Here is a 26,803-nt window from a genome sequence, read left to right on the forward strand (position 1 = left end):
ACCACTGCCTAGAAAAACATTTGAATATCTTAGACAAAAGCTGGGAGTTGTTGTTGCATCATCCTGCTGTTAAATCCAGTTTTTCAGAGGAAGTTTACTACACGCTGGTTTCATGAAGTATATGTGCGGGTACATGCGGGTTGCCTTGGATAAAAGCGCGTATATGTTTTTCTAACCAAAAAAAACAGTGGTAGCACAGGTTCAGGGGAGCATTCACATTCCACATTGTTGGTATTATGGTTGTTGAACTCAGCTATTTCTTAGTTGCATCAGTCATTAGTGTGATATAACTTCTTATGTCATGGTCTATATTTCAATGAGTTCTATTGGTCATATGATGTAATGTATTTCCCCAATATCCTTGGGATGGATGATGTAATAATTGTTGTATTTTTGTCATGTATAAACTTTGGTATATCCCCACTTGGTTGGGCAGATGAGTCAAATATGGTGTATCCCCACTTGGTTGGGTGAATGATGTATGTATGAGTTCGTGGTCATAGGGAGGTCATACTCACTTTGTTGAGTTATACTATCATGTTAGTATATTGAATCATCACTCTGCAGACTCGGCATGTACTCAAGGGGAGTATGGATAGCATCATGCAAAGAAGGAGAGTAGAGTGGTCTGCCCTTTGCCCTTGATGTCAAAGGGGGAGAGTATTTTGGTATTTTGGTGTTGTATGGTATCTCTAATAGTCTTTACAGCTTGCAATAGTCAACACCATCATGGTTGCCATCAAGTCTAAAGGGGGAGACTGTTGGCATTATAATACAAGTATTGTCCTTGATGGAAACTCTACAAGTCAACTCAATTTTGATAAGAGGCTAACAGGGAATTCAGAGGCAATAGGGCAGTGTTACAAAGGATCAGGAAGATGGAACTAAGGTCTATTGATCAGAATAAAGAAGTTGAAGGAAGAAGATGATGTAAGAGCAGTTTAAGAGATATACGCAGGTTCACTTAGTCCAAACAGCATGTACACGCAGGTACTCAAAACAGAAATAGTGTATAACATACACACGCACTCCCACAGAAGGTAAAGCGTGTACATGTTGAAAACCATGGTTTTGGTCCGAGGTATTTGGTCCAAGGTATCTTTGGACCATGATACTAACCCTAGGTATTTAGTCCGAGGTATTCGGTCTGTGGTATTTGATCCAAGGTATTGGTCCTAAGTGGATTCGGTCCATGGTATTGAAAAAGGCAAAAAACTATATCAAGAAGAGAGAATCATAAGGCCAGATGTGCAAGTGAATAAGATTCTAAGGAATACTTCTATCTGAAGTATATTTTATGTTGCAGAGTTATGTTTGGGACTAGATCTGAAATATTTATGTGCACATTGAGTTCAGTATTGGATCAGGATCATGAGACCTGAAATGATTTATTCTTGGATGATCTGATATTGGTTGAGGCTAGATCTGATGTTTTGCATTTATTTTATTCTTTATCTATCATGATCTAGGTTTGTCTGAAGTCTGGAATTGCAGCAAAGTTCTGAGTCAATATTTGCAGATTTGTATGCAGATTCGTCTCGACAAAAGAGCGTATACACGCAGGTTCTGTTCTTTCAAGTAGCGTATGCAAAAGAAAGGCTTGATGTTCAGAGATGACTGATCTATCATATCAGTATTGTTGATTTATTGTTGCTGCTATTTTACTGTTGTCTGTCAATGAAGTCTTCTTAGATTTGAATGCATAAGGAGGTTAATATTTGATTGATTGTATAAGTGAGAAGAAGTGTTTTATGTTGCCTGTCAAGAAGAGAGGATCATAAGGCCAGATGTGCAAGTGAATAAGATTCTAAGGAATACTTCTATCTGAAGTATATTTTATGTTGTAGGGTTATGTTTGGGACTAGATCTGAAATATTTATGTGCACCTTGAGTTCAATATTGGATCAGGATCATGAGACCTGAAATGACTTATTCTTGAATGATCTGATATTGGTTGAGGCTAGATCTGATGTTTTGCGTCTGTTTTATTCGTTATCTATCATGATCTGGGTTTGTCTGAAGTCTGGAATTGCAGCAAAGTTCTAAGTCAATATTTGCAGATCTATATGCAGGTTCGTCTCAGCAAAAGAGCGTATACACGCAGGTTCTGTTCTTTCAAGTAGCGTATACAAAAGAAAGGCTTGATGTTCAGAGATGACTGATCTATCAGATCAATATTGCTGATTTATTGTTGCTGCTATTTTACTGTTGTCTGTCAATGAAGTCTTCTTAGATCTGAATGCATAAGGAGGTTGATATTTGATTGATTGCATAGGTGAGAAGAAGTGTTTTATGTTGCCTGTCTATGTAAAGTTCTGTAAGTTGACAGTAGATGTTCAGTACACTGCTGGTTGGTACAATTCGTGATTCAGAATCTTTAGAGGTATACGCAGGTTGGGCTGAAGGAAGTAGCGTATACACGCAGGTTTTCTTCATTGAAGTAGCGTATACAATCTGACACATGAATTTTTGAGGTTTCAGTTGGTTCTGAATGTTGATATAGGTTTCTAGGTTCAACACAGTGTTCTAATGACAATGATCTGATTGTTTCAGATTAACTGCATGTTGGTTGATGAAGTTTGAGTTTCTAAATTTCTGATGGGTTATTGATGAGTCAAGGTCTTCATATGTCTTGATATGTGCCAGGAGCATCCAGTCTGAAAATTCATGAAACGTGGTCCCTGGTGGAAGAGTGGAGTTTTTTTTAGGCTGGCACCTACGTACTAGTAAACATATTGGCTAGTACAAGAGCTAGGGGGTTGTAGCTCCCTTCCAGTAGAAGCTGGAGAACGAGAGAAGGTTGTAACCTTCTGCATGTAGAAGCCTGCGTACTGGTATGAGTTTGCACCAGTACAACATTGTAAATAGATTTTCTTATTATTAAAAGAAGACAGAGACGACAGCAACAGGTGGTTTTCACCCACATTGGGTTTCCACCTTAAATCTTGGTGTTCATGTGTGTTGCTTATGTGTAATGGTTTATTATGTTTATACTACACATGGTTATTGTTTAATGATTGATGAAGTACTGATGCACTGATTAAAGATCAACATATGATGAATTAACTGAATCATAAGTTTACTGCATAAACGTTGGTTGCCTTAAAGACAGTTGCGTGTACACGCTAGTTCCCCTCTTTGAAGTAGCGTATATAAATCTGATTATGAAAAAAAAAATCTTGATCTGATAATACTGATTCACCCGCCCCCTCTCAGTATTATTTCCAACAACCTCAGGTTTGTTGCAACCTTTAGTCATTCCAAGTCAGTGTTGGGAGGAGGTCTCAATGGATTTTATCACAGGATTACCCAAGTCTGAAGGAAAGAGTGTCATCATGGCGGTAGTTGAAAGACTTACCAAGTATGCACACTTTTGTGCATTATCCCTCATTTTAAAGCCAATACACTTGCTACTACATTTATGGAAACAATTCAAAAGTTACATGGAAACCCAAAGATTATTGTAAGTGACAGAGATTCCATTTTCACTGTAGATTTTTGGACAATTATTTTCTTGTCTTGGTACTCAATTAACTCATAGTTCATCTTACCATCCTCAATCTGGCAGACAAATTGAGATAGTGAACAAATGTTTGGAAGGATATCTTCGTTGCTTTGTATTTAATAAACAAACACAATGGGTCAAGTGGTTACCTCTGGTTGAATGGTGGTATAGCACTTCCTTCCATACTGTAGCAAAAATGACCCCATTTATGGCACTTTATGGATATCATCCACCATCCATCACATCATTTTTAAGAGAAAATTCTAACGTTCGAGCAATGGAAGATCACATCGAGCATCAACAACAAGTTCTCCAACTCTTAAAGGATAACCTCACTCTGGCGTAGAATCGAATGAAACAACAGGTAGATCGGCATCATATAGAAAGAAGTTTTGACGTAGGCAACTAGGTATTTTTAAGGCTACAACCATACAAACAAATGTCCCACAAACAAGCTAAATTATCACCCAAGTACTATGGTCCTTACAAGGTGTTGCAAAAGATTGGTACTATGGCATACAAATTGGCATTGTCTGCACCTTCCCAAGTACACCTAGTTTTCCATGTTTCATGTTAAAGAAGGTTATTACTGACAAGCTTCCAGTTCAAACAATATTGCCAAAACTTGACAGGGAAGCTAAAGCAGTCATGGAAACAAGAACTTGGAAGCTATTGAAACGGTCAATTTCAAAGTATTTCATTAAGTGGAAGAACTTACTTGTTGAAGATTGCACATGGGAGGATGAAAATTTTATACAGAAGCATCTAGAACTACTCAAGTGTTGAGAACAACACTATTTTTGAAGGAGAGGGTCATGTTAGGTCGCTATAATACTAGTGCAACCCCCTTATTGTTATTGTTCGTGTAACCCCCTTATTGTTATTGTTGTGTCTATGTAGCCCCCATATTGTTATTGTTGTGCCTCCTAGAAGCCCACTATTGTTATTGTCATGCCCTTACATTATTATTGTTTTGTAGGCTCTGATTACATTGTGACCCCTTAGACTCTTATATATACCAAGGAGGTCTTGTCATTTGAAGCATCCAAGAATTGTTCATTTATGTGATGTAAAAGAAGGTTGTCTCCTCGAAGAAACTTATTTTGAAGTTGTTTATCTATTTGTTCTTCTATTTTGTGATCTAGTTACATAACACTATTTGACCCCCATATTGCTTTTGATAAAGTCCAATACCCTATGCACTATGTGAAGATGACCAAGGACTCGTAAAGACACATGATGACAGCTAGGAGGGTGTCCAAAATACTAATGTCCCATTGAATAATTTGGTCAAATCTTGTTATTTTTTGTTACCACTCAAACTCTCACCTAAGAGGAAACTTCCTAACCTCAACAAGAAAACTTAGAGGAACTATCAGGCAAGCCACCACCCACTATCACCTCGATGGCCTTGTCCCACTCTTCACACTAGGGAAAGCTAAATCGTTAAGTGTGGATCGTAACTTAAATTAATTTCACCTTTTGCCCAATCATTTTTATGAAAGAAAATTGAATGTCAAATCATGTAAATCCCAAAGTATGTTAAGAGTTTTGTTACACCAAAATTTCCTTAAACCATAGAATAATATGTTGAAATTGGGTAGCATCAGAAGGTACTCTCGCATTCCCTTGGTGCTAGGCTTGTGAGAGAGAAACACCCACAAAGTGACTATGTGGGCTTTGCACCCAAGTTGGGGGTTTTGGACCCTAAGTGTGTGGCCTTGGAACCCAAGAAAGTGAATTTAAGATCCTAATTTAATGTAAAGGTTGAGTTGGAGATTCCTCTATGGGCATAAGGACTTCCGAAGGTGACCTAAGTACAAGTATATATAGCAAGCCAATGGTGAGGCTTATGGACAAGAAAGATTAAAGAGAGAATTCTTCCTGTAAGCGTGAGAAAAGGAAGCAAAGGAGTCTTAGTCAAGGAGGAAGGAGATCGCAGCTTGAAGGGAGCCAAGAAAGAAGTTGTCTAATGATTTGTTGAGGTGAGTACAATGTTGCGAACATTGTGATCGGGATTAAATCAGGGAGGGGAAAAAATGAGAAAATTTGTAAAAATCGGGAAAAAAATCAGTAAAACATCGACAACATTAAAAAAAATTAAAAAAAAAAAAAAATCAATTTTTTAAGTATCTAAAGCATCCACGATTTTTATGATTTTTTGGCTATTTTTTCAAAATGAGAAAATTGTCGATTAAATCGCCATGCCGAAAAAATCGTGATTTTCGCAACACTGTGAGTAGGGCCTGTTTGGACGGCCACAGAAGAGCTGCAGGAAGGGTCGCAAGCCGCAAGAAGGGGCCACAAGCCTAGGGAGGAGGCTGCAAGCCCAATAAGATAGGCCACAAGCCTCATAGGGAAGAGGGAGGCCTTGTTAGGAAGACTGAGCCCTGTTGTGGAGGTTACCACAATCAGAAAAGTTGTTGAGTGTGCTAAAGGACTAGCTGAAGGCTACAGCAAAGTGATATCAGCTTGCCAAATAAGCATATCAGTGTTTGAGTGAATTTAATCAAGGTTGATTGTGCCCTAGTTGTTATAGTTGTGTGATTGGGATGTTTTAGGGGTATTTATTTGGGCAGTGAGGGCCTAGAGGACAAAGCCTCAGCCCTAAGGTTTTGGTCAAAGGATTTTGTATTTGGCATTTGGACAGGGATATAAAGGGCCACTATCCCTGGTACTAGAGCTCTTTGATTTTTATATTATTGGATTACTAATAAACAAGTTTGGGCATAAAAATATTGTGTACTATCATTGATCTAATTGCTAGTGTATATTTCCATTGTGCAAAATTGTTTGAAGTTAGGCACTGCTAGTGTGTTTATGTTTCCTAGCTAAAGCATAGAACACACCTAGGGTGCATGGATTACTAACATTCTATCAAAGCTACTTTGAAGAGAAATTGGGTCAAAAAGTGTGCACAGGGATCAACTCTAACAGGGCGTTGAGTTGTCTTGTTGTTTAAGGAAGGACAGTTGGTCAAGATGGTTTCTAGCTTGAGACTTGAGGACCGGTTGGAAGGAATTTCCAACTATAGTTCGTGGAAGGAAAGAATCAAACTAGTATTGTTGGTGAATGGTCTATGGGATTATGCTAACACCGAGACCACGACATTAACTAATGCAACAGATTGGGACATATATACCTTAGCAGACGCAAAGGCCAATTTGATCATTCTTGATGGAGTCAAGGATCACTTGATACCTCATCTCACCAGAAAAATATTGCATAGCACATGTGGGAAGTGTTGTCGCTCAGACTGTACAGGCACTGCGACAACGACTCAGGTCGAGGGTTGTCACCCTGATCCCTAGCCTCTTTGTTCTAGTTGTCTCCCAACAACGGGCTATGGGGGTAGTCTCTATGGAAATGTGAAGGCGAAGGACAAGTTGATATCCAACAAGTCTGGGAGACGCAGTTGAGTGGCCTAGCTACTTGGTTAAATTTAGCAAGATCTTAAGGATTAGATTAAATTCAAATATGAGATTGGTGCTTTATGAAGTCAAAACTCTTGCTTATTATTAAGACCAAGTAACCGGATGGACAACTGCTGCTTAGATACTTCACTAACCTATATGCAATGCAAATCTTAAGACCAAAGTGTGATGCAAGGATCTTGGTTACTTTTAGTTATATGCCTAATCTAAGTATGACCTTCCCTTAACTGTTTTGAAGCTAGGCTCCAAGGAAGGTTGTGGGGAGGAGGCCAACATGAAGCAAGCAAAGGGTTGATTAACGATACCTTTTGTTAGGCTCCTATCACCCGATGCCTCCGGCACTGCAAAGACCATGGCTTTGACGACTACAAGGTCACCCTCAAGCTAGATGAGAAGGGTGACCCTAGAAGCCTACAACCAAGCTTATGCTTGGAGGTAAATTATTAGTGCAACTAGGCCTAGAATGCTTATGCAAAGGATGTGAGTGAACCTTGAGTTGAGATTGATTGTTTAAGTACTTAAGTTATGATTACTTCTTATGACAAGAGTACTTACAACCAAGATTATAAAACAACCTTACAACCAAGAATGTGTCGATTTTCCTAGTGCCAATGTAAACAATATACCTATCCACAAGATGCTTAACCAATGATAGCAATTAAAGGAATTTAAAGCAATTAATTAACAATTAGCCAATGATTACCAATCACAGTTGCTCAAGGTATTCCAATGATGATTATCGACAATCTTATGCCAAAGATAATGCCACAAATTATGTTCTTTAGACAATGCCACTTTTTTGAGAGATACTTGATTAGATTTAAATGCCAAAACAGCCAAATAGATTCTTCAATGCTTTAGATCACAATTAGAACAAAATGCCAATTTGTGACTTAAAATCTTAAACCACAAGATATCAATATGCCCAAAGAGACTCAAGATATTCAACACAAAACGATTTGAGATTAGAGTGCTTTAGTGAGTGTTATTATTAGATGTGAACTTATGAATTCTTAATCAACTCACAACAACCAATGTGTTAATGCACTTGAAACAATTGGAAATCAAATTGCTATAAAACCATGAAACAAATTATGATCTATAGAGCGTGAGGAAAGATAGATCCTATGTTACACACTTAAATGAGCAATTAAACTTTTAGGACAGCAACAATTGACAAGCATGTAAGTACCTAGTATGATCAGTGAGACACCCAATGACTTGTCTAATTAAAATTTTAGCCAATCAACCTTCTTATGATGAATTATTCGTAGATATATCAGATCTGGAAACACATATAACAGCAGTAAGAAAATCACGAAAACAGTGAACTATCAATGCGAGGGTGTGTGCCAAAAGGTACCCAAAAATTTCTGAATGCCAAAGACAAGTTTGCCAATATGAAATTATGCGATTTTATCCCTCTTAAGATGTTATTTCAGATTTATATCAGATCTGATCTACCGATTATGCAGAGATATTTGGTCACTAAACAAGCTAGATCTATGCCCAACAATCAATGTTTAACTTACCAAAACGTTAGCAAAATTTTACCATGAAAGTATTAATGTGTTTAGGCAACTTATGAATGAATTTTAGAGAGCATTTAAACTTAAATTTTACCACTGTTATGAATGATTCAGAGCGATGTAATAAACAGTGAGAGAAAATGAGGGTTTAGAGATCAAACCCCAGGCTAGAGGCCTTGTAGCAAGGTTGCACTAAACGGGGAAACGGGTACGAGTTTCTGAAACGGGAAGCGATATGAAACGCGACCTCCCCAAATTTTGGAAACGGGGAAACGCGAATATATATATATATATATATATATATATATATATATATATTAGGACATTTAAGAAATATGTGCAATCATAAAGCATATATGATACATTCTAATTTATTACATTATGATAAAATTGTCAATTGTCAATGCATAAACTATAAGTATCTAAATTTACATCACATTTACTCATGAATAATCACATAATGAAAATAGAAATATCCAAAATCAGCCACGAGAAATTTCTAATTTTTTGTCTCGTGCTTGATTGGGAGTCTCCTCCTACATAGTTGAATGACCTTAGTGCTCTTGATTAAATACAAGTTTCATACCCTAGTACCCTACATTCTCTTGATTATTGGGAGTCTCCCCTGCATAGAGAGCTTTGTTCTCTCGATTAAATACAAGTTCCATACCCTAGTACATGATAAAATTCAATGGAAACATTGCAATCCCCCCAATCCTGAAATCCTGAAAAACAGATAAGTCTGTTGGATTTTGAGTGAGATCTAAAATTCTACTTTCTCCATATGAAATCCAATGAGGGCGAAACCACTCTCAAACATCCTGAGTCATTTCATGGTAATGTTAAAAATTTAAGTAAAAGGATGAAAATGAAAAATAAAGGAGAATATCACTTTTACTTTAAGAATTTAACATTACCATGAACTGCATATCAACACTAGGGAAAAATTTCACTTTTATAACTTTAGACAGGCATCTGGAAGCAACTAGAATTCACTAGGCTAACGTAAGAATAGATTACAAAACAAATAAAAAAATTAAAATTAAAAAAAACACAAGTAAATGCTGAAACGTGGGTCGTACGGCCCTGAAACGCGTTTCAGGCCGTACTGGCCACGTTTCAGTTTCGTGAAACGTAACCAGTACGGCCTAAAACGCGTTTCAGGGCCGTACCAAACGCGTTTCAACGTTTCGTACTCGTTTCCATACGGAAACGCCCTCCTACCCCACGTTTCCTGCAACATAGCCTTGTAGACTACTTGCCCAAGTTGCCAAAATTTTTCAATGCACTTGGCACCTGAAAACACCAATCTTGAGCCAATTTCTTCTTGCAAAACTCATCAACATTCAGTCCAAAAATTTCAAAGGTGGAAAAAGGGTGAAAGAGCGTTGGAAGACCAAGGAAGAGGCAAAGGCACACAAGGGAAGCCAAAAAGGGCTAGCGACTAAGGGAAGGAGGCCAAGAGGGTTGACGCAGGGGGCAAAAGAGGGGGACAGAGGAGGGAGTAGGCTGAAATCGCCTACAGCCAGGCCTTAGAGGCCTTAACGGCCCACAGCAAGCCCTGAGGGGCTGTCGTCTAGGGTTGGGAAGGAGGGCCAAAGCCTCCTAGGCTTACGGCCAAGCCAAAAATGGCTTAAAACACTTAGCGCAGGGGCTAAAGGTGGAGGTCAAGGCCCTCTAGGGTTTGCATCCAGCCTCTAAGAGGCCCAAAAAGATGACGCAGGGCCCTAAAGGGGTGACACAGGGCCCTGAAGGCTAACGCTGGGCTTGGAGGAGGACACTAGGCCTTAGGGCCCCAAACATTATGAAACCCTTGCTCCAAAAAAAATTATTTTTGCTTCAGCTCTTCAATTTCGTGAAAATTCTTTTGTAGTTAGCTCTGCAACAAATTTTAGAGGTTAGATCTTTTACCCTCAAGGGCCTAGATCTAAGCTCTAATCCAGCTATTTGCCTTTGATCTCACCTGCACAAATGAATTTACAAATACCCAAAACCCCAATATATACAAAAAATTCAAATTAATTTCAAAACCCCAGTTGCAAAACAAGGGTTAGAAAATAATTTATTTACAAAAAAAAAAATCTATTTCACAAACATATTTACAAAATATACGTGTACAATGCTTGAGAAAATTTTGAGAAATTAATTTTTTGTAAATCTTTGATAATGGCTAAATGTATTTTCAAAAGATAAATGCAAGCTACAACCTTAGCGAAGTTAGAAAAACAATACAAATATTTGAAGTCCAAAGAAGGTAAGCTTGTGCCCACAGATTGTGAACTTGGAGCCCAAGGGTTGGGGAACCTACAAACACTATATAATTCTTCAGCCATAAACCGTTAGAGCAACAATGAATTAGATCATATAAGATAAGCCTAAAACTTATCAATAGAATGTTCCTATCATCTACAATGAAATAAAGATTTAATTTAAAAATTTAAACACAATATAGGAATGCCCATACCCAACACATACCACAAATCAGTAGAACATAGCCACCATGAACTACACCCTAAAGTCTTTATTACGATTATTCAAAAAACGTTCCCAGCGGAGAGTAGAATTACATCAGCTTTTCTGCAGAATTACATTAGCCAAACATCAGATGGCTTGAGACACAAAAAGGAAACTGAAAGAAATCAGACACCCTTAACAGAACAGATGCAGAAAGAAGAGAGGCATGTCACGAGATGCAAAAATGTTCTACATCAACAACATCACATTCTACCATAAAGAAAAGGATGAAGCGGAAGAAAAAAAGAAAGAAGCTTGATAAAGATGATATCCTTATACATCATAACATGGGGATAAGTCAGAGTCCTAAAATGATTAAGATTGCACATGGCACATCTGACAAACAACCTATGGATCTGCCAAAGAGTAGGCAGATGCTCAAGAAGCACTATATTGAACACATCTGATGCCACAGGGCATCCTTTGTATTGTATCTCTAACCCTACACCCTGTTATTTCAGCATTTCATTTTCTAGTTAGATTAGATTTACATTTCATGTTAGCAGAATAGTTAATGGTAGAAGAGCTTCTATTTTCATGTGCTTAATGTTATATGATGATTTTTGGATGGATGCTACTTATGTAATCTTGTGTGTTGCTTGGATGCAGATTCTGGATTCTCACATTCCTCCGATGAAGCAATGTGTCCCCAAGTAGAGCTAGATGTTGACCACTCTATGTCAACGACCCCATAGCAATACACTCTTTTTTTTGCAAAATGGATCTATAGTGTTCAAGTGTTCATGCCTTTTAGATTTCATCATTAGTCGACAGTTTTGTAAAGATGTCAACCGATTCTACATATGTATAATGTAAATAATCCTAGTATGACCATGTCTATATGTAACAGCCTACGTAAACCTATTATTTTGGTAACAATTTCCATTCCAGGAGGCTTTTTGTCTCACTGATTCATCTATGTCTCTAGACACAAATAATCGGCAAAGTTTTTCCCTCCACCCTCACCCCAAAGCTAGGGTGGATTTTGTCGTCAAGATCTTGGGCGAGTCCTAATATTTTAAATTGAGTTTTTGTAAAAGTGACTTGGGAATATTTTTAGCTAATTGGCTAAATTATTTTATTACGAGTCACTTGGTCTATTAGATTATATTTTGTGTCGAGCGTCTATAAGAACGGGTTTTCCCCCTTCATGTATTAAAATGTAAAATCTTCATGTAAAAAATATATAGTGCATGGTTCCTCATAATTAGACACCATGGCTAAATATTAGAGAGTTGGAAAATTTATTAATCCCTTCATGTGTCAATTAATTAAATCTTCGGGCAAAAATAAATTAAAAAAATCCTAAGCGAGAAATTTAATAAATTAGAGTCAAATTTAAGTTAATTAATTAAGTTTTCTGGCAAAAATAAATTAAAATTCTACGCCAGAAATTTAATTATTTGTGTCCTAGGAAAAATTAATTCTCCAAATTAAAAAAATTCGTGAGTCCCAGAAAAAATTAATTTTTGGAGGTCCCCGCCAAAGGGAATATTGAGAATTCCAAGAGATTTTGGACCCTTGGGCCTTGGTAGTTAAGTCAAAGTCAATTTTTTGAGAAAATCAACTCAAAATAATTAATTTTGAATTGATTAAAATTCAATTAAATGAAAATTTCGAAATTTCCTCAAAAAATAAAATAATTTCGACAGAGGAGATTAAAAGATAATTAAATTTTTTTTGACGATGAATATTACTAGGTAAGTGAATTTAATATCCTAATCTAATGTAAAGGTTGAGTTGGAGATTCCTCAATGGACATAAGGACTTCCTAAGCTGACCTAAGGACAAGTAAGCATATATAGCAAGTCAATGGAGAGGCTTATGGACAAGAAAGAGTGAAGAGACAATTCTTCTTGTAAATGTGAGGAAAGGTAGCAAAGGAGCCACAGTCAAGGAGGAAGGAGGCCGCAACTTGAAGGGAGCCAACCCACAACCAAGAAAGAAGTTGTTTGAGGCTCTATTATGACCGAGTAGGGATTGTTTGGAGGGCTGCAAACTACAGGAGGGTTGCAAGAAGGGTCATAGGCTGCAGGAATGGGTCACAAACCGCAGGAGGGTTGCAAGAAGGGTCGTAGGCTGCAAGAAGGGTCGCAGGAAGGGGCCGCAAGCCACAGAAGGGCTGCAGGAAGGGTCGCAGGAAGAGGTTGCAGGCTTGATAGGGAAAAGGGAGGCCTATTTAGGCAGACCGAGACCTGTTGTAGAGGCTGCCATAGTCAAAAAAGTTGCTAAGTGTGCCAAAGGACTAGTTGAAGGCTATAGCAAAGTGATATCAACCTACCAAGTAAGTAGATCAGTGTTTGAGTGAATTTAATGAGGGTTGGTTGTGCCCAAATTCTTCTTGCTAAATCCATGCAAAGGGACTATGAAACTTAGTTGAGTTGAGACAGTTGTGATTTGATGCACGTTGGGCAAGCATGAAGAGCAAGAGGTAAGGAAATTGTCGAGGGACTTTGGAGCAATGAAGGGGTTTCCTCATTTTCTTTGCAAGCCACTGGAGATGCATCTGGAGGTGGTAGAGGCTCTAGGCTTAGTAGAAAAGTAGAGTTCTTTGATCATGTTATGTATCTGAAGAAGTGTTGCCTTCACCTAGGTCCTAGCCAATTCCTCAGGATTGAAAAGTCCCCCTTGTGGTATCATGGCCTAGCTAGGGGGTGGCTAGCTATAGAGAGTCTGATGTGCAACTAAGTCTATGGTTGGGTGGAAAATGGCTCATTCCCAATCAATTCAGCAGCTCAATACCTAAATAAGTCTCTCTCTCCTTGTTAAAAGATATGTTAGTATAAACTGGATATGTAATTGAGTATTGTTTCAGATTAGATTGCTTGAGAATGCCTTTGTTGTACATAAATATCATAAATGAGCACATCCTAACTGTGATAAGTTGGCATGCTTTCCAAATGTTAATCCATGGATAGCGAAGCCTGTCTACATACGTTGTATAAGTGGCATTTATATGCAAGTATAAGTAATGGCATGTTGAGATATATGGTAAAATAGAATGAGTATTGTTTGTGTTCTATAAGAATAACTAGCTAGCTTTAATGGCTCCTAGAGGGAGCAGAACTCCGAGCATGGAGATGGTTACAAGGGGCCTTGAGGAATGCACTTCTGTAGAGTTGTATGCCTTGCCTTGGTCATTTGGCTTGGCAAATGTAATCTTCCATCTGTAGGTTGAGTTGTGACGGCTTGAAGAGCTGTATGTGTATGACTGAATGATTAGTTCATTGTATTGTTTGTGCTGAGGGGCTTAAGTAGGAACAACGATCTCAGTTTCAGTGGCCAACAAGCCTGGTTTATTTACCATTTGAATCAACTGAAGTCCATGGGAACAACTTTAGTGACTAATGGACTTATTAGAATTGATGTCCCCAATTCTATGGGACAAACTCATGAGATGTTGGATGTGTTCCATGGTGAATAATGAAGCCATTCATAGGACTGCATACAGGCCAATGGAGTTCCATCTTTCCTTCTGGAAAAGCAAGAGAACTGAAGAAAGATCCCCTGGTTTGTAAAGACGACTGACGCATTTTAGTCTTCACAGAGCACCTGAAACAGAATTCATATTAAGCCACTTATGAAATACAAATCCACTCTGAGTATTTGCACTGGAGTGATAGCTATGGGCTATCAGTTCAATAAGTTGAAACCTCAGGCTTCATTTTGGACTGTAGCCATTCTGAACAGCTCTGTCTGACCAGGGAAGTCTACCAGGTACAATGGAGAATGGAATTATATCTATTCAATTTGTTTTCATGACTGCTCTAGGTATTGATGTAAAAGCAATGACATGAGCTTAGATGCATCCCTTACTCTTCATAAAAAGGAGACTGTGTGTGTCAATTGGATGTAGCTCGGGTGGTTGGGAGAAATGTTGTTATCCTCCCCACCCAGGATCAATTCCAGCTTGTGACATGTTTGAGATCATAATGAGTATATCTTTGTAATGACTTCAAGCCTTGTTGTTTGAGAACCCCTCGAGGACTGAAACATGTATATTCCTCGTATGGTATATAAAGGTGTGTGTAATGACAAATGAAACCTGCTCCTTGAACCATCAAGGTTACAGACTTAGTAAATGAGTAAGAATGATAAGATGTATCAGATGAATGGTGAAGTGAGGCCCGAGGGGAGGGCAGGGCACGATGTAAGCAGATGGCATTGTAATCATCATAGGTTTATCGGCTACTTGATCTTTCCACTCCAATATATAAATATATGTTCATAACTCCACACTTGCAGTGAGCTCTCACGATATCCTTGTAAAGCAAGCTCGCTAAGTGACAGTAACTAGTGATAGAAGTGTCCCAATACATAGAATTGTGGATCGTTGTAGCCACTATTTGATTAAGACGGGTGCCCACGTCAAAGGATAAGAGGAAATCCAAATCGAGAGCTTTTAGGCACGGCCTATCATCACCATAGGTTAACTGAGGTGTCAAATAATCAGTGCGATCGGGCTTTGGGTTCACAGCTCAATCCTAAGGTTGCCCTTCACAAATCGGCGCTCAAAGAGATCCCTTATCAGCGAATTGTTGACCCATGTTCATCGGCGTTTTACCAGAATGTACATCGGTGTTTAGGGCCGCAAATATTTATCTCATCAACGATCGGGTGAGAGCCAAGCCACAACGCCTAACAAATTCTTCCTCAATGAATTTTGCCCGATTTCATATCCAACGGAGACTCGTTATCTCATCCCCGCATCGAAGTTGTGCATTAATTCTCCCCAACGATGATTTTCCAAATGTCCATCGACCTTATAAACAAGCGCTCTCCTTTCGTCGGTAGTTTGGAGCCAAGATTCTCAGCTGATAGGCGATCTGGCTGAGAGTAGTTTCCCCCATGTCAGCATTTCGACTTAGAGAATACCTCATCACTTCAGCATTTCAACCGAGAGTTGACCTATCGATGTCGGCATTTGGTTCAAGAGGCAACCTATTGGCACCGAAGTTCTGCCCAAAAGACAACCCCTCGAAATTTTGAGTAAACGACTTGCCATCGACGATTCAGCCGAGAGTCCATGACCCATTGGTCCTTTGGCCTGAGGTTAAACCCCTCGGCACCTTGTCAAGTAATTCTTGGGCATTTGCCGAAATTGTACCCTTTGGCAAGCCGGCTGAATCGACAAACCAAAGATTATACCCGTAACCCCAATTAGGTAGAAAGGGCACTTGGTACGCTACACACAGGGGTTCCAGGTTACAAGTTAAAGAGCATTTGGTATTTAGGTTGATTACATCTCTTTATGGTTTAAAACAAGTTCCAAGGACCTACTATAAAATATTTGACAAATATCTTATACTATCAAGATCCAAATCTCTAAAGAGGCGATGTTTTTGCCCGGAAAATCATGGAAATTCTGATAAGGTTGTAACAAAATCCAGCAGAATTTTTTGGAAATCCAAGTGACAGCCATCAAGCTTCAGGATTTTGGGTGTCCCTGGTTTTTTTTGGGTGCTGAATCTATTTCTACTATCAAAAAATTGATTCAAACACTCCCGCAGTCAGATTTTTTGAATAAAAAAATACTGAATTCCAATGAAAAATGGCCGTCTTGGCAAAATTGTCGCCTCAATAGACAATGCCAAAAAATCTCATTAAAGTGTGTAAGCTTGTTATTCATGATGGAAGTAATCTACATCATATGCATTATGTTGAAGAAACTACAACTATCACTGATAGTGGCAAGAAAAGTTAGCACACAAGGACAAATTCTGATAAAGGAAGAAGTGGCAAAGGTTGTAATACCACATGAATGTTGGAAAATGCACTCAACAGTGAGTCAGAGAAGAAACAAGGCATCAAGTAGAGGTCATGAAGGATTTAAAGAGTGAGGAAGAGTCTTTGGTGGTTACAGGCACATGATATATTGTTATAATGAAGAGCAAAAGTCATTTGAGTGCCAATAAAGAGAAGGTTAAGCACATGATATATTGCAGTGTTGATAATATCGGTGATATTTCACAAAATATGGCAAATATCGCGATATTTTCAGGCAAACGATATTTCAGCAGGAAATATCATGATATTTTGAAAATCTCGGCTAAATATCGTCATATTTTGAAAATATCGGCTAATGTTTAAAAAACTGAAAATTTTGATTTTTTATGTTCGTTGATATTTGCCGATATTTTCGCTGATATTACCGATAAGATATTTTCAGGACCCTTGCTGATATTTTGCCGATACCAAAATTTTCAGCTATGATATATGTTATAAATGTGGAGATGAAGAGCAAAAGTCATTTGAGTGCCAATAAAGAGGAGCAGACGTGAACAAAGAACACAATTAGTGCCAAAAGAGGTGTATGAAGAAAGAAAAATAGTCACAGCAACAAAACAAGTAGAAAACCTAATGATGCAGAGGAATGATCACAGCACAGAAGCAGTGACAAGCACCAGAAAATGATAGATCAATGAAAAAGAGCATCTTGTAACCAAATGCAAATTTGAAGGCAAATGTTGAAAAGCCATGATTGATTCTTGTAGCACAAAAATATAGTCTCAGTAAAGATGGTACAACAATTAAAGTTAGCATGGAAAAAGCACCCACATCCATACAAACTTCAAAGTATTTTGTTTTCAACGCAGATATGAAGTGTTGGTGATTGACCAATGTAAGGTGTACTTCAACCATGGAAAGTATAAAGATGAGATCTTATGTGATGTCATTTCCATGGATGCTCATCGTTTGTTATTGGGAAGACCATGGCCGTAAGGTGGGAAGAATACCTACATCCTCACCATGGATGGGCGAAGATTTCAATTGTTGTTGATGAAGGAAGAAGAACCCAAAGAGGTCTTACTATTGTTAGTGAAGAAGTTTTATGCATGAGGAGGAAGATTCCAATTGTTGTTGATGAAGGAAGAACCCAAAGAGGTCTCACTATTGTTAGTGAAGAAGTTTTATGCATGAGGAGACCAAAGAATGCTACTTGTTGTACCAAAGAAAGTTGTAGAGCTCTATGAGATATAGATTGGGCCAAGGAGAATATCCCTGCAAAAGTGAAAGGTTGTTCGACAGAGTATAGAGACAGCATGCAATGGCTTTCCTAATGGATTGCCACCAAAGAGGAAGACTGCACATGAGATGGACTGGATTCTAGGTGTGACATTGCCAAATCAAGCACTGCACAAGATGAGTACATTGAAAAGCATGGAATTATATCAGCAAGCTGGTGAGTTGTTGTCAAAGGGCTTTAACGGAGAGATTGTGAGCCTGAGCACGTTATCAGGTCTGATGACATCGAAGAAAGATGGGCAATGTAAGATGTGTACAAACTCTAAAGCATTGAATAAAACAATAATCAAGTATAAGTTTCCAACGAGAATGGACAATCTAATGGATAATTTGAGTGGTATGAGATACTTTGCAAAGAGACTTGAAGAGTGAATATCACCAAATCAAGATCAACAAGGTCAACAAGTGGAACTATGCATTCTAGACCAAAGGCAATTTGTACGAGTGACTAGTTTTGTCGTTTGAATTGACCAACACCACACTGTCATGTGATTAGGCACTAGTAAGTTTGTAGTTCTTTATTTAGATGATAATTTGATTTTCAACAACTACACAGTGGAACAGCATTTGACATTGGTGTATGAACATTGAAGAGCAAAGAAAGGATAAGTTGTGCATCAACTTGAAGTGTCAGTGCTTCAAGGAGTTAGTTTACCTTGGTTTCATGGTGCCCAAGGATCGATTGTGCATGGATCCAAAGAAAGTGAAGGCAATATCAGAATGACCTACACCTGGCAGCATTATAGAGGCTAAGAGTTTACATTATAGCAAATGTTTATAGGAAGTTCAATGACAATGACAAAATGTATGAAGGCGCAAGGATTCCAATCGAGCTCATAGGCACAACAAAGCTTTGATAGGTTAAGCAAAATATTACAAGGAATTTGTGTAAGCATTACCCCATTTCAGCAAGATTTTGTAGGAGGATTATGATGCAAGCACAATAGTTGTTGGCACGGTATTAAGGCAAGAAGGGCAACCAATAGCATTGTTGAATGAACCTGAATGAAGTGCAACACAACTATTCAACTTATGATATTGAATTTTACCCTAATTTGCAAGCACTAAAGAATTATAGGCAATATTTATTGCTGTGAGAGTTCGTACTATACATAGACCATTAGGGATTGAAGCTTATCAAACAACATGTGTTGTAAAGATATCGGAAATAGATCAAATTTTTGAAATTACATATTTGTGATGAAGCACAAATCCGAGAAGAAGAACAAAGCCATAGATGTGTTTCGTAAGACAGTGTTGATGTTGGCAACAATGAAGAATGAGACAATTGGCTTCAAGAAAATAAGGACTTGTTCAAGTGTGACAAAGACTTTGGAGAGGTTGCAAACATGTGCAATTGGATTGGCTCATCCAAGGGAGGTGTTTGCTTAGGAAGAAGCAATTATGCATACCAAAAAGTTTGATATGTGAAAATCTGATGAGAGAGTTGCACAATGATAGATAATAAACTAGAACACCTTGAGCACGATAAAACACAAATTTGACTAGAAGAAATATATTATTGATCTAATATGAAGGCGGTTGGAAAATTAGTGGTATGGTGCAAAATCTCTCAAATGGTGAAGGGAGTTAGTCAAAATACAAGATTGTATACACCATTGTCAATTCCAAATGTGTCTTGAGAGGACATATCAACGGAGTTCATTCTTGGAGTATTGAGAACATAACACAAATTTGATGCAATATTTGTTATGGCTGATAGGTTCTCTAGGATAGCACATTTCTTACCATACAAGAAGATCAATGATGCAATATATCGAGTGAAGATATTGTTCAAGGAGGTGGTGTAATTGCATGGATTGTCAAAGATGACCACATCCAAAGATGCAAGGTTTCTTAGTCACTTTTGGAAGATGTTGTGAAAGAATATAGTAATAAAGCTACAATACAATTCGTCTTGATGCCCTCATATAGATGGACAATCCGAAGTCTTGGAAATATTCTAACACACTTAGCTAGAGACTAGCCAAAACGATGGAATCAAGTTTTGGTGCAAGCTCAATTCACATTTAACAATTATGTAAATAGGTCGACAATATTTGTACTTTCAATATTGTGTATGGAGTAAGAGAAGATGAGTTAATTTTATCAATGCCAAAAATTGACGAGAAGACTACATCTAGTGTAGGTACAAAGTGGGATTCCAAAAGCAATGCCTAGAAAATACCAAAAGTAGGAAAGATAAATGTTAAAATTGGCAACTAGGGCCAAACTCCACATGGATCATCTTATTTATGACCACTAATATTTTTCTTGAATTCCTCTCTCCGAGAGGTGTAGGATTGATCTAAAGATCATCCGATTCCGACATGTACAAATGAAGTTATGAATTTATTTTGATTATGGACAAATTGTCAAGGTCGGCCAGCAAACTTATGTAGGCTCAAAAGCCCAACAATCACGTCTATTCATCCTCAACATTGCATATAAATAGAAGGTGACTTAGCCTCATTTGGACACACTCATCTTCACAGTTCTCTCTCTCTCCTCATTGATTGGGTACAAATTTCTGGGCCTCTCTCTCTCCACACGTCCGAAATTTCAAGAGACCGAAATTTCAGAAGCGAAATTTCAAGAGACCGAATTTCTAAACAGTTTGACCAAGCATTGACCAGCATGCATTGACCTCCTTTGACTGTGCTTTTGTGAGGGCTATCTCTGTTTGGGCAGGCCACATTTCTGGGCACAGAAATCAAGGCTAAACATTGATTGTTGACCAACATTGACTACAGCTAGGGCTGACCGCAGGTGGGTTGTTTGACTAGACTTTGACTAGGTTGAATTTGACTGTTTTGAGGGTTGTTTTATCTTACTGTTTGGAGGTTGAAGTTGACTAAAGTTGACCGATTTGCTGAGGGTCAAATTTGCCACGTTGACCAATGTTGACTTTTCTGGTTAGGGCTCTTTTTCTGCTGTTATAAATTATCAGATTTGTAAATTGTACTATCTCTCTCTCTCTGTTGAACTATTGAAGATGATAAGAAGATCAAGGGTTTCCCCACATTGGGGTTTCTGGCTAGTGCGACATCTTGTGTCCTCTTGTCTTGGCTTGTCTTCTACTGTTTATGTTTATGTTCTATCTGCATTTTACTATCATGTTGATGTGATTGCTAATCTGGATATTGATGTTGGGCTAATAAAGAAATTGAAGTAAAATTGCTCTAAAGCATAGAACATACCATTGTTGCCTAAAATTAGCAATAAAGAACTAAGAGACTAGTTTAAATCTAAGTGTCTAGCTGATAGAAGATATAAAATAAGGTGCAAGTACAACAATGAGAGGAGTAGTAGTCTTCATTCGCATGCCAATCAAAACGCATAGGAGTGGTGACGTGAAGGAATTTGTGGAACATATGGAGAATAAATACGCTCATGTTTGAGAACAATTAAAGGAGAAGAGTGTGGAATACAAGGATGTGCATAGAAGATATAATTCATTTATAGATGGTAATTTGGTCATAATACATTTTAGGAAAAAGATTTATGCGAAGGGTACTTACAATGAATTGAATGTGAAAAAATTGAATCATGTAGGATCAAGAGGAAGTTTGACAACAATGCATATGAGGTGGAGTTGCCAGTAGAGTGTGACATATCACCCAGTTTGTTGCATATTTGAACGAGTAATAGAGAAGGCGTCATTGTCACAAAAGAGTATGAAGAAATTGAAGAAGGATGTTGGAAGGCAAATTGGCACAAACAATTACCAAGGACAAAGTAATAAGATTGAGTGAGTGATAAACGAAAAAGTAACAAAGCCACAAAGTGCAAAGTATTAGCAATATTTGATCAATTGGAAGAATAACTAGATGTAGACAATACTTTGATTTCTAAAGCAAAGCACTAGAAATTTCACAAGGGATAGTTGTAGACGAGGTACAAGATGAAGGAGCAATGTGACAATGCACTTCATTTTATTCACAAGGGGAAGTTGATGCAAGGACATCCTTGAAATAGTAGAGTCTACAATCACCAAGCAAGTGTGACAAAAATAATCACAATGAAGATGAGTATGATAAGAAAGGGAAGGCCATGATAGGTGAACAAAAGAAGTGCGAGATGTTAACATCATTGGGATCATATATCAATGAAACATGAATAACAACAAGATGGGAAGCGTGCATGGTGACTATGCATAGAAGGAATGCACACCAATGAAAAGCATGCGCAATATTGAGGCGTACCAAGTGTGGTTTAAACTTCAAGTGCAAGTGAGGAAAGCATGCATGGCAAGCAAATGACAATGAGCATGCATGGAAAGTGCATGAAAATGAGCACACAAACCAATGAGCATGCATGACAAAGGAAGAGTTCAAAGGAAGCTAAAAGGTCATAGAAAAAGTTAAAGCAGTGAGAACAAATCTAACAAGTTTCAAAGGAAAGCTAAAGAGGCAAACTAGACACAAATAGTTGCCAAAGAAAGATGAAGAGTCGGAATAAATGGGGTAGTGAAGGAGCAAGATGAATAAATAGAATTATGGTCATTTGAGTTGGATTAGTAGCTATTCCCAAGAGATAGAAGTTCAAAGTTGTAGAGAATCACTCGAGAGCCAAAATAGAGCATTCAAGTGTGATTGTATCTCTGCAAATGTATTCCAAATTTTTCTAGTGAGAATGAGGAGACCTATTCTTCTATGACCATAAATCTAGTTACATATTATGTTCATGAGTTTCTTGAGCATTTAATCTGTAAATTGCATCGCTATTCTAATTTGTAAGTTGTAGAACTCTCTGTTTGGCCTACAGAGTTCAGAAAATTGAATAATCAAGCCCACACCCTTAATTGTGCTAATATCGATAGTAAGAAGATGCAATCTAAATCACTTCAACAATGGAAAAACAAGACCTTTTTAGAGAATGCAAATCTAATATGAGTTTTGGGAGCTAGAAGAGAAGCTATATCACTTCATTTGTTGGAGAGTGAAACTGGCTACAAGAGAGAATTGATATGTGTCGAGATAGAGTGAGATGGGAATAATGATCAAAGTGTACAACCACAAAATAGGTAAATGAAAGACTTTCTCAAGCAACATAGGACTCTATTAGAAACTCAACTCAAATACAAAAACCTAGCCTACAAAACATGATGAGTAATGAATTTTAAATAAATCAAAGGCCCTCGCATGTACTGGAAACCTTAACTACACATTCTCTAGAAAGATGTTATTTTAATTTGTCGATTGGAGTTACAAATCCATTCAAACTCCTAAGTGGTATTTAGTCAAATACTAAAGAACAAACATGACACAAAGGTTAAGCATGCTACTAACGAAGAGATGGCATTACAATGTCAAACCACACACAAAGAATTAATATTTATGACATATGATGAGCACAAATAAATTCCAAGTCTTAGACTAAAGCGCTTATCACTCCCCCTTACTCATGAGAAAATATCTTTAATATCATTGGTATATGAAGAAACTGTTGTCCTGAATTGGATGGTGAGAACCACATGGATTGTGTTTTGTGGATGGTTTGTAACCCAATTGTTTTTGATTTTCTGGAAGGGTCAACCCATATGGAGATGTAGAGTCTTCATAACTCCTTGTCCTCCGAAAGAGGAAGTATGAAGGTTGGATGCATATAATGTTTGAAAAGGAGGAGGGAAACAATACAGGTTGCTTATCACTTATGAAGAGGGAAATTCTCTCGAATTTTAAATAGGGGATTCAAGAACTATAGAGGTTGGTGATAAATATGTTGGATAGTTTCCTCAGCATGAGGATGTTGCTAGTGTTGAAGTGCTTGCTCCTTTGTTGGAGAGGATGCCATAAGGTTTCTTCCCTGCAAGGATAGATCCCAACGTTTATGCTTGAGAAACATCCATCTCATTTGGGAGGATTTCATGTGAGTTTAAAGAGATAAATGTAAGTATTGCACATAACGTGTCCCTTTTGGGGATTAGTGTTGAGAGTACAATTCAAAGTTGCATGTTTGGAATGACCATGAGATAGGATTAATCAAGATACATTATGTGTGCATACAACTACAATAAATAAGAAAAAGGGAACAGCAGCGACATTATTCACAGCATATAGGAATTATCATGACAGCCTTATTCAACACACAGTCTTTACAATATTTACTATGATCAACACAGGTAGAAGTGACTCACAAATATTGAAAAATACATAAATGATGCTAAAATATCTGATGCATTTCCCCAAAAAAAAAATGTAGATGCCTCTCCTATCACCCCATGTTTATACTATATAGTATGCCCAGGGGAGTAAAAAGAGAGTGATGCAGCATCTAGCAGAAACTCTAAGATGTGTGGCCCTAGTAGTTCTACAAGGAGGCCTACAGGCAAGTTTGGTTTGTTGTATAGTAGTATTTGGCAATGAGCACTGTGTTATGAAGTTAATTTTTTTAAGATCTGAGATGCATTTGCATCTAGCACTAGATGAAAATGGCTATAATCATTAAAACAGTGGACCAGAACTAGGTCCTTAACAAAGATGGAGAAAAATTCTGAGAATCGGATCCAAATTACAGCATTTAGGACATTAAAGTTTAAAGTTTAAACCATACACAAAATGCCTTATCCTTTATTGCAAAGGTGGAATTTGAAGGTTCATGTTCAAAATCTTGGTTAAAAAGAGCAGACAGTCGAACATTATTCAGGTCATCTCCATTATCCTCGTGTAAAATCATTATTAGAAAGGCCAGTCCGAATAACTGATTATGTTGCTAGATATATAAAAGCCATTCCCCATTGTTGTCAGTTTCTGTGAAATTTGTATCTCAATGGAAACGCAACTTTTCTTGCCCATAAAAGTCCAAAAATCTTCTCCAGGAACTATTTCAGTTTTTTATATGAGATAGAAGAATTATTGGTAATCCAACTTGTCTTACGACAATGAAGCCCAAACATCTTCATCCATTATTGCATGGCTGAAGTTCAAATAGTGACATTTTCATCGTATTGGCAATGCAACTTTGCTTGCCAAAATGAAATCCGATCAAACAAATCTTAACGTAGGGAAACTTTGAGAATTAAGTATGAACGGCCAAAGCCTGCAACCAAAATGCTAGATCAAATTGATTTTGACCCCAGTTGTTGATTTTAAATTAAAACGTTAGTATATGCCCAACCACGAGGCTCCATAAACTCTCCAATAGAGTGGGTTTGTTTCGGTAACCAAGAGAAGTCCTTTTGTTCTTTTTTCTTTTGCGAAGTTGAATTGTATTAACCAGTAAAAACCATACAAAAATAGCTGAAGCCTTGAAGTTTAGACTTTTAAGACAGATATTAGCCTACTTACTCACTGCTCTCTTCCCAGTACAGCATAAATAAGAGTTAAACTATTAGGCCTGTATGTACTAAACTAAGCTTTGCAGAAACCTATCACCTTTCCCTGGGGACTTATTAATTTGGATCACCCAGATTAAAATAGTTCGTGAAGATGACAAACGACGGACTGTGAGTAGCTAATACAAGCAGAAACTTGGCTGGACATTTCAAAAACTTGTTAGCAATGGAGCCATGTCTTAAACCTGCCGCAACTTTTAGCACGATTTGCTGCAAAAGGAGTTGCAATACATTGCATCGCATTCTTGACTGATCACTGTTGCATCCTATTTATCTAGATGAACTCGGCCCAATCTGGTTGTCTATTGGGCCTCAAAACTGTGGACTTTTCAAGAATATCCAAAAAATAGCAAATGGCCTCTTTTCTTTAGCCTAAGATGCTGTCCTCGTGTAGGCTTTAGTTCCACAATCATAGAAGAAGCATGGTTCTCTGTTGAGAAGAAATTCATTGAAGTCTAGTGGTTAACTGAGATCCCATACGATAGAACCCAGAAGGCTACTTATTAAGCTGTACTCGTAAGAAAAGATCTCAAAAACTAGCATTCCAGAAGGCTACTTATTAAGGTGTACTCATAAGAAAAGATCTAAAAAACAATCATTCCCAGAAGGCTACTTATTGAGCTGTACTCATAAGAAAAGATCTCAAAAATAAACTGTGTATAACACTGTGCATAAAACAGCAAGGCTAATGTTGCTCATACCTGGGATTCTTCAAGTTGAGGAGTTGGATGTTGCTGATGGGTGAAGAGCATGAGCATCAGGATCACAAGAAAAATGCCCAGAAGAACCAGAATTCCCCTGGAAATTCCCCTGTGCACTGGGCGTCTGAAATCAACAGCTCTTCGCCTCATCAAATTCATTCTTATTCACTGTTAGCTGAATCAGCAACGCACACTAGTGCTGTTTACTTTGAACTTTGGGATCCGTTGGCAGTGAATGGAACCAGTTAATGAGTGGTACAGAATCTAAATATATGGGGAAGCAATAGCTGTAGAACAGGGACTCGAGCGTAGGCTCCCAGGCTTCCCTAGATTCAGTGTCTTTCGATGTCTTTTTCAGTCCTTCCATGTCTTTCGCTTTCTCATCGGTACTCCGATGTACGCAACTGATCACTTGCCTGTTGAACTTTTCTCCATTAATTTTTTTTGGGGTTATTAATAGTGGGGGGTGGATCTATTAATTATCCATGTATGTATATAAATAAAATTAGGTGTTAAACTACGCGGAATTGAGTTGAATTTACATTAATTGTGTTTTTTTATTATTAAAGTAATTAATTATAGTTTATTTATTAATTAAAATAATTAACACGTCCATATTAATATTAGTAATGGTTAGAAAATATTAATTAGTGATTAAATATGTTTTAATACATATTAGTAATTATTATCTTAAGGCTAATCAACTAGCAACCATCATGTGTTATGTTAAAGTGAGCAGCGTTTTTATTATTAAAGTA

General features: G+C 37.7%; 1 protein-coding gene across 1 annotated transcript in view; it reads right to left on the reverse strand.

Annotated features, from left to right (window-relative positions):
* The window catches only part of LOC149203636 (hexosyltransferase GAUT11-like), a 54,732-nt gene extending 28,265 nt beyond the window's left edge, over positions 1 to 26,467 (reverse strand). Inside the window, exon 1 of the mRNA XM_089403514.1 lies at positions 26,046 to 26,467. Within this exon, the coding sequence (XP_089259640.1) occupies positions 26,046 to 26,204 (159 nt within the window). The 5' untranslated portion in view covers positions 26,205 to 26,467. The remainder of the gene's footprint in view (positions 1 to 26,045) is intronic.
* Between the last annotated feature and the right edge of the window lie 336 nt (positions 26,468 to 26,803).

The sequence above is a fragment of the Pinus tabuliformis genome, chromosome 2_1 (genome assembly GCF_031772625.1).
Source record: "Pinus tabuliformis cultivar Carrire ecotype Pingquan chromosome 2_1, CPIR1, whole genome shotgun sequence".
Lineage (NCBI taxonomy): Eukaryota > Viridiplantae > Streptophyta > Pinopsida > Pinales > Pinaceae > Pinus > Pinus tabuliformis.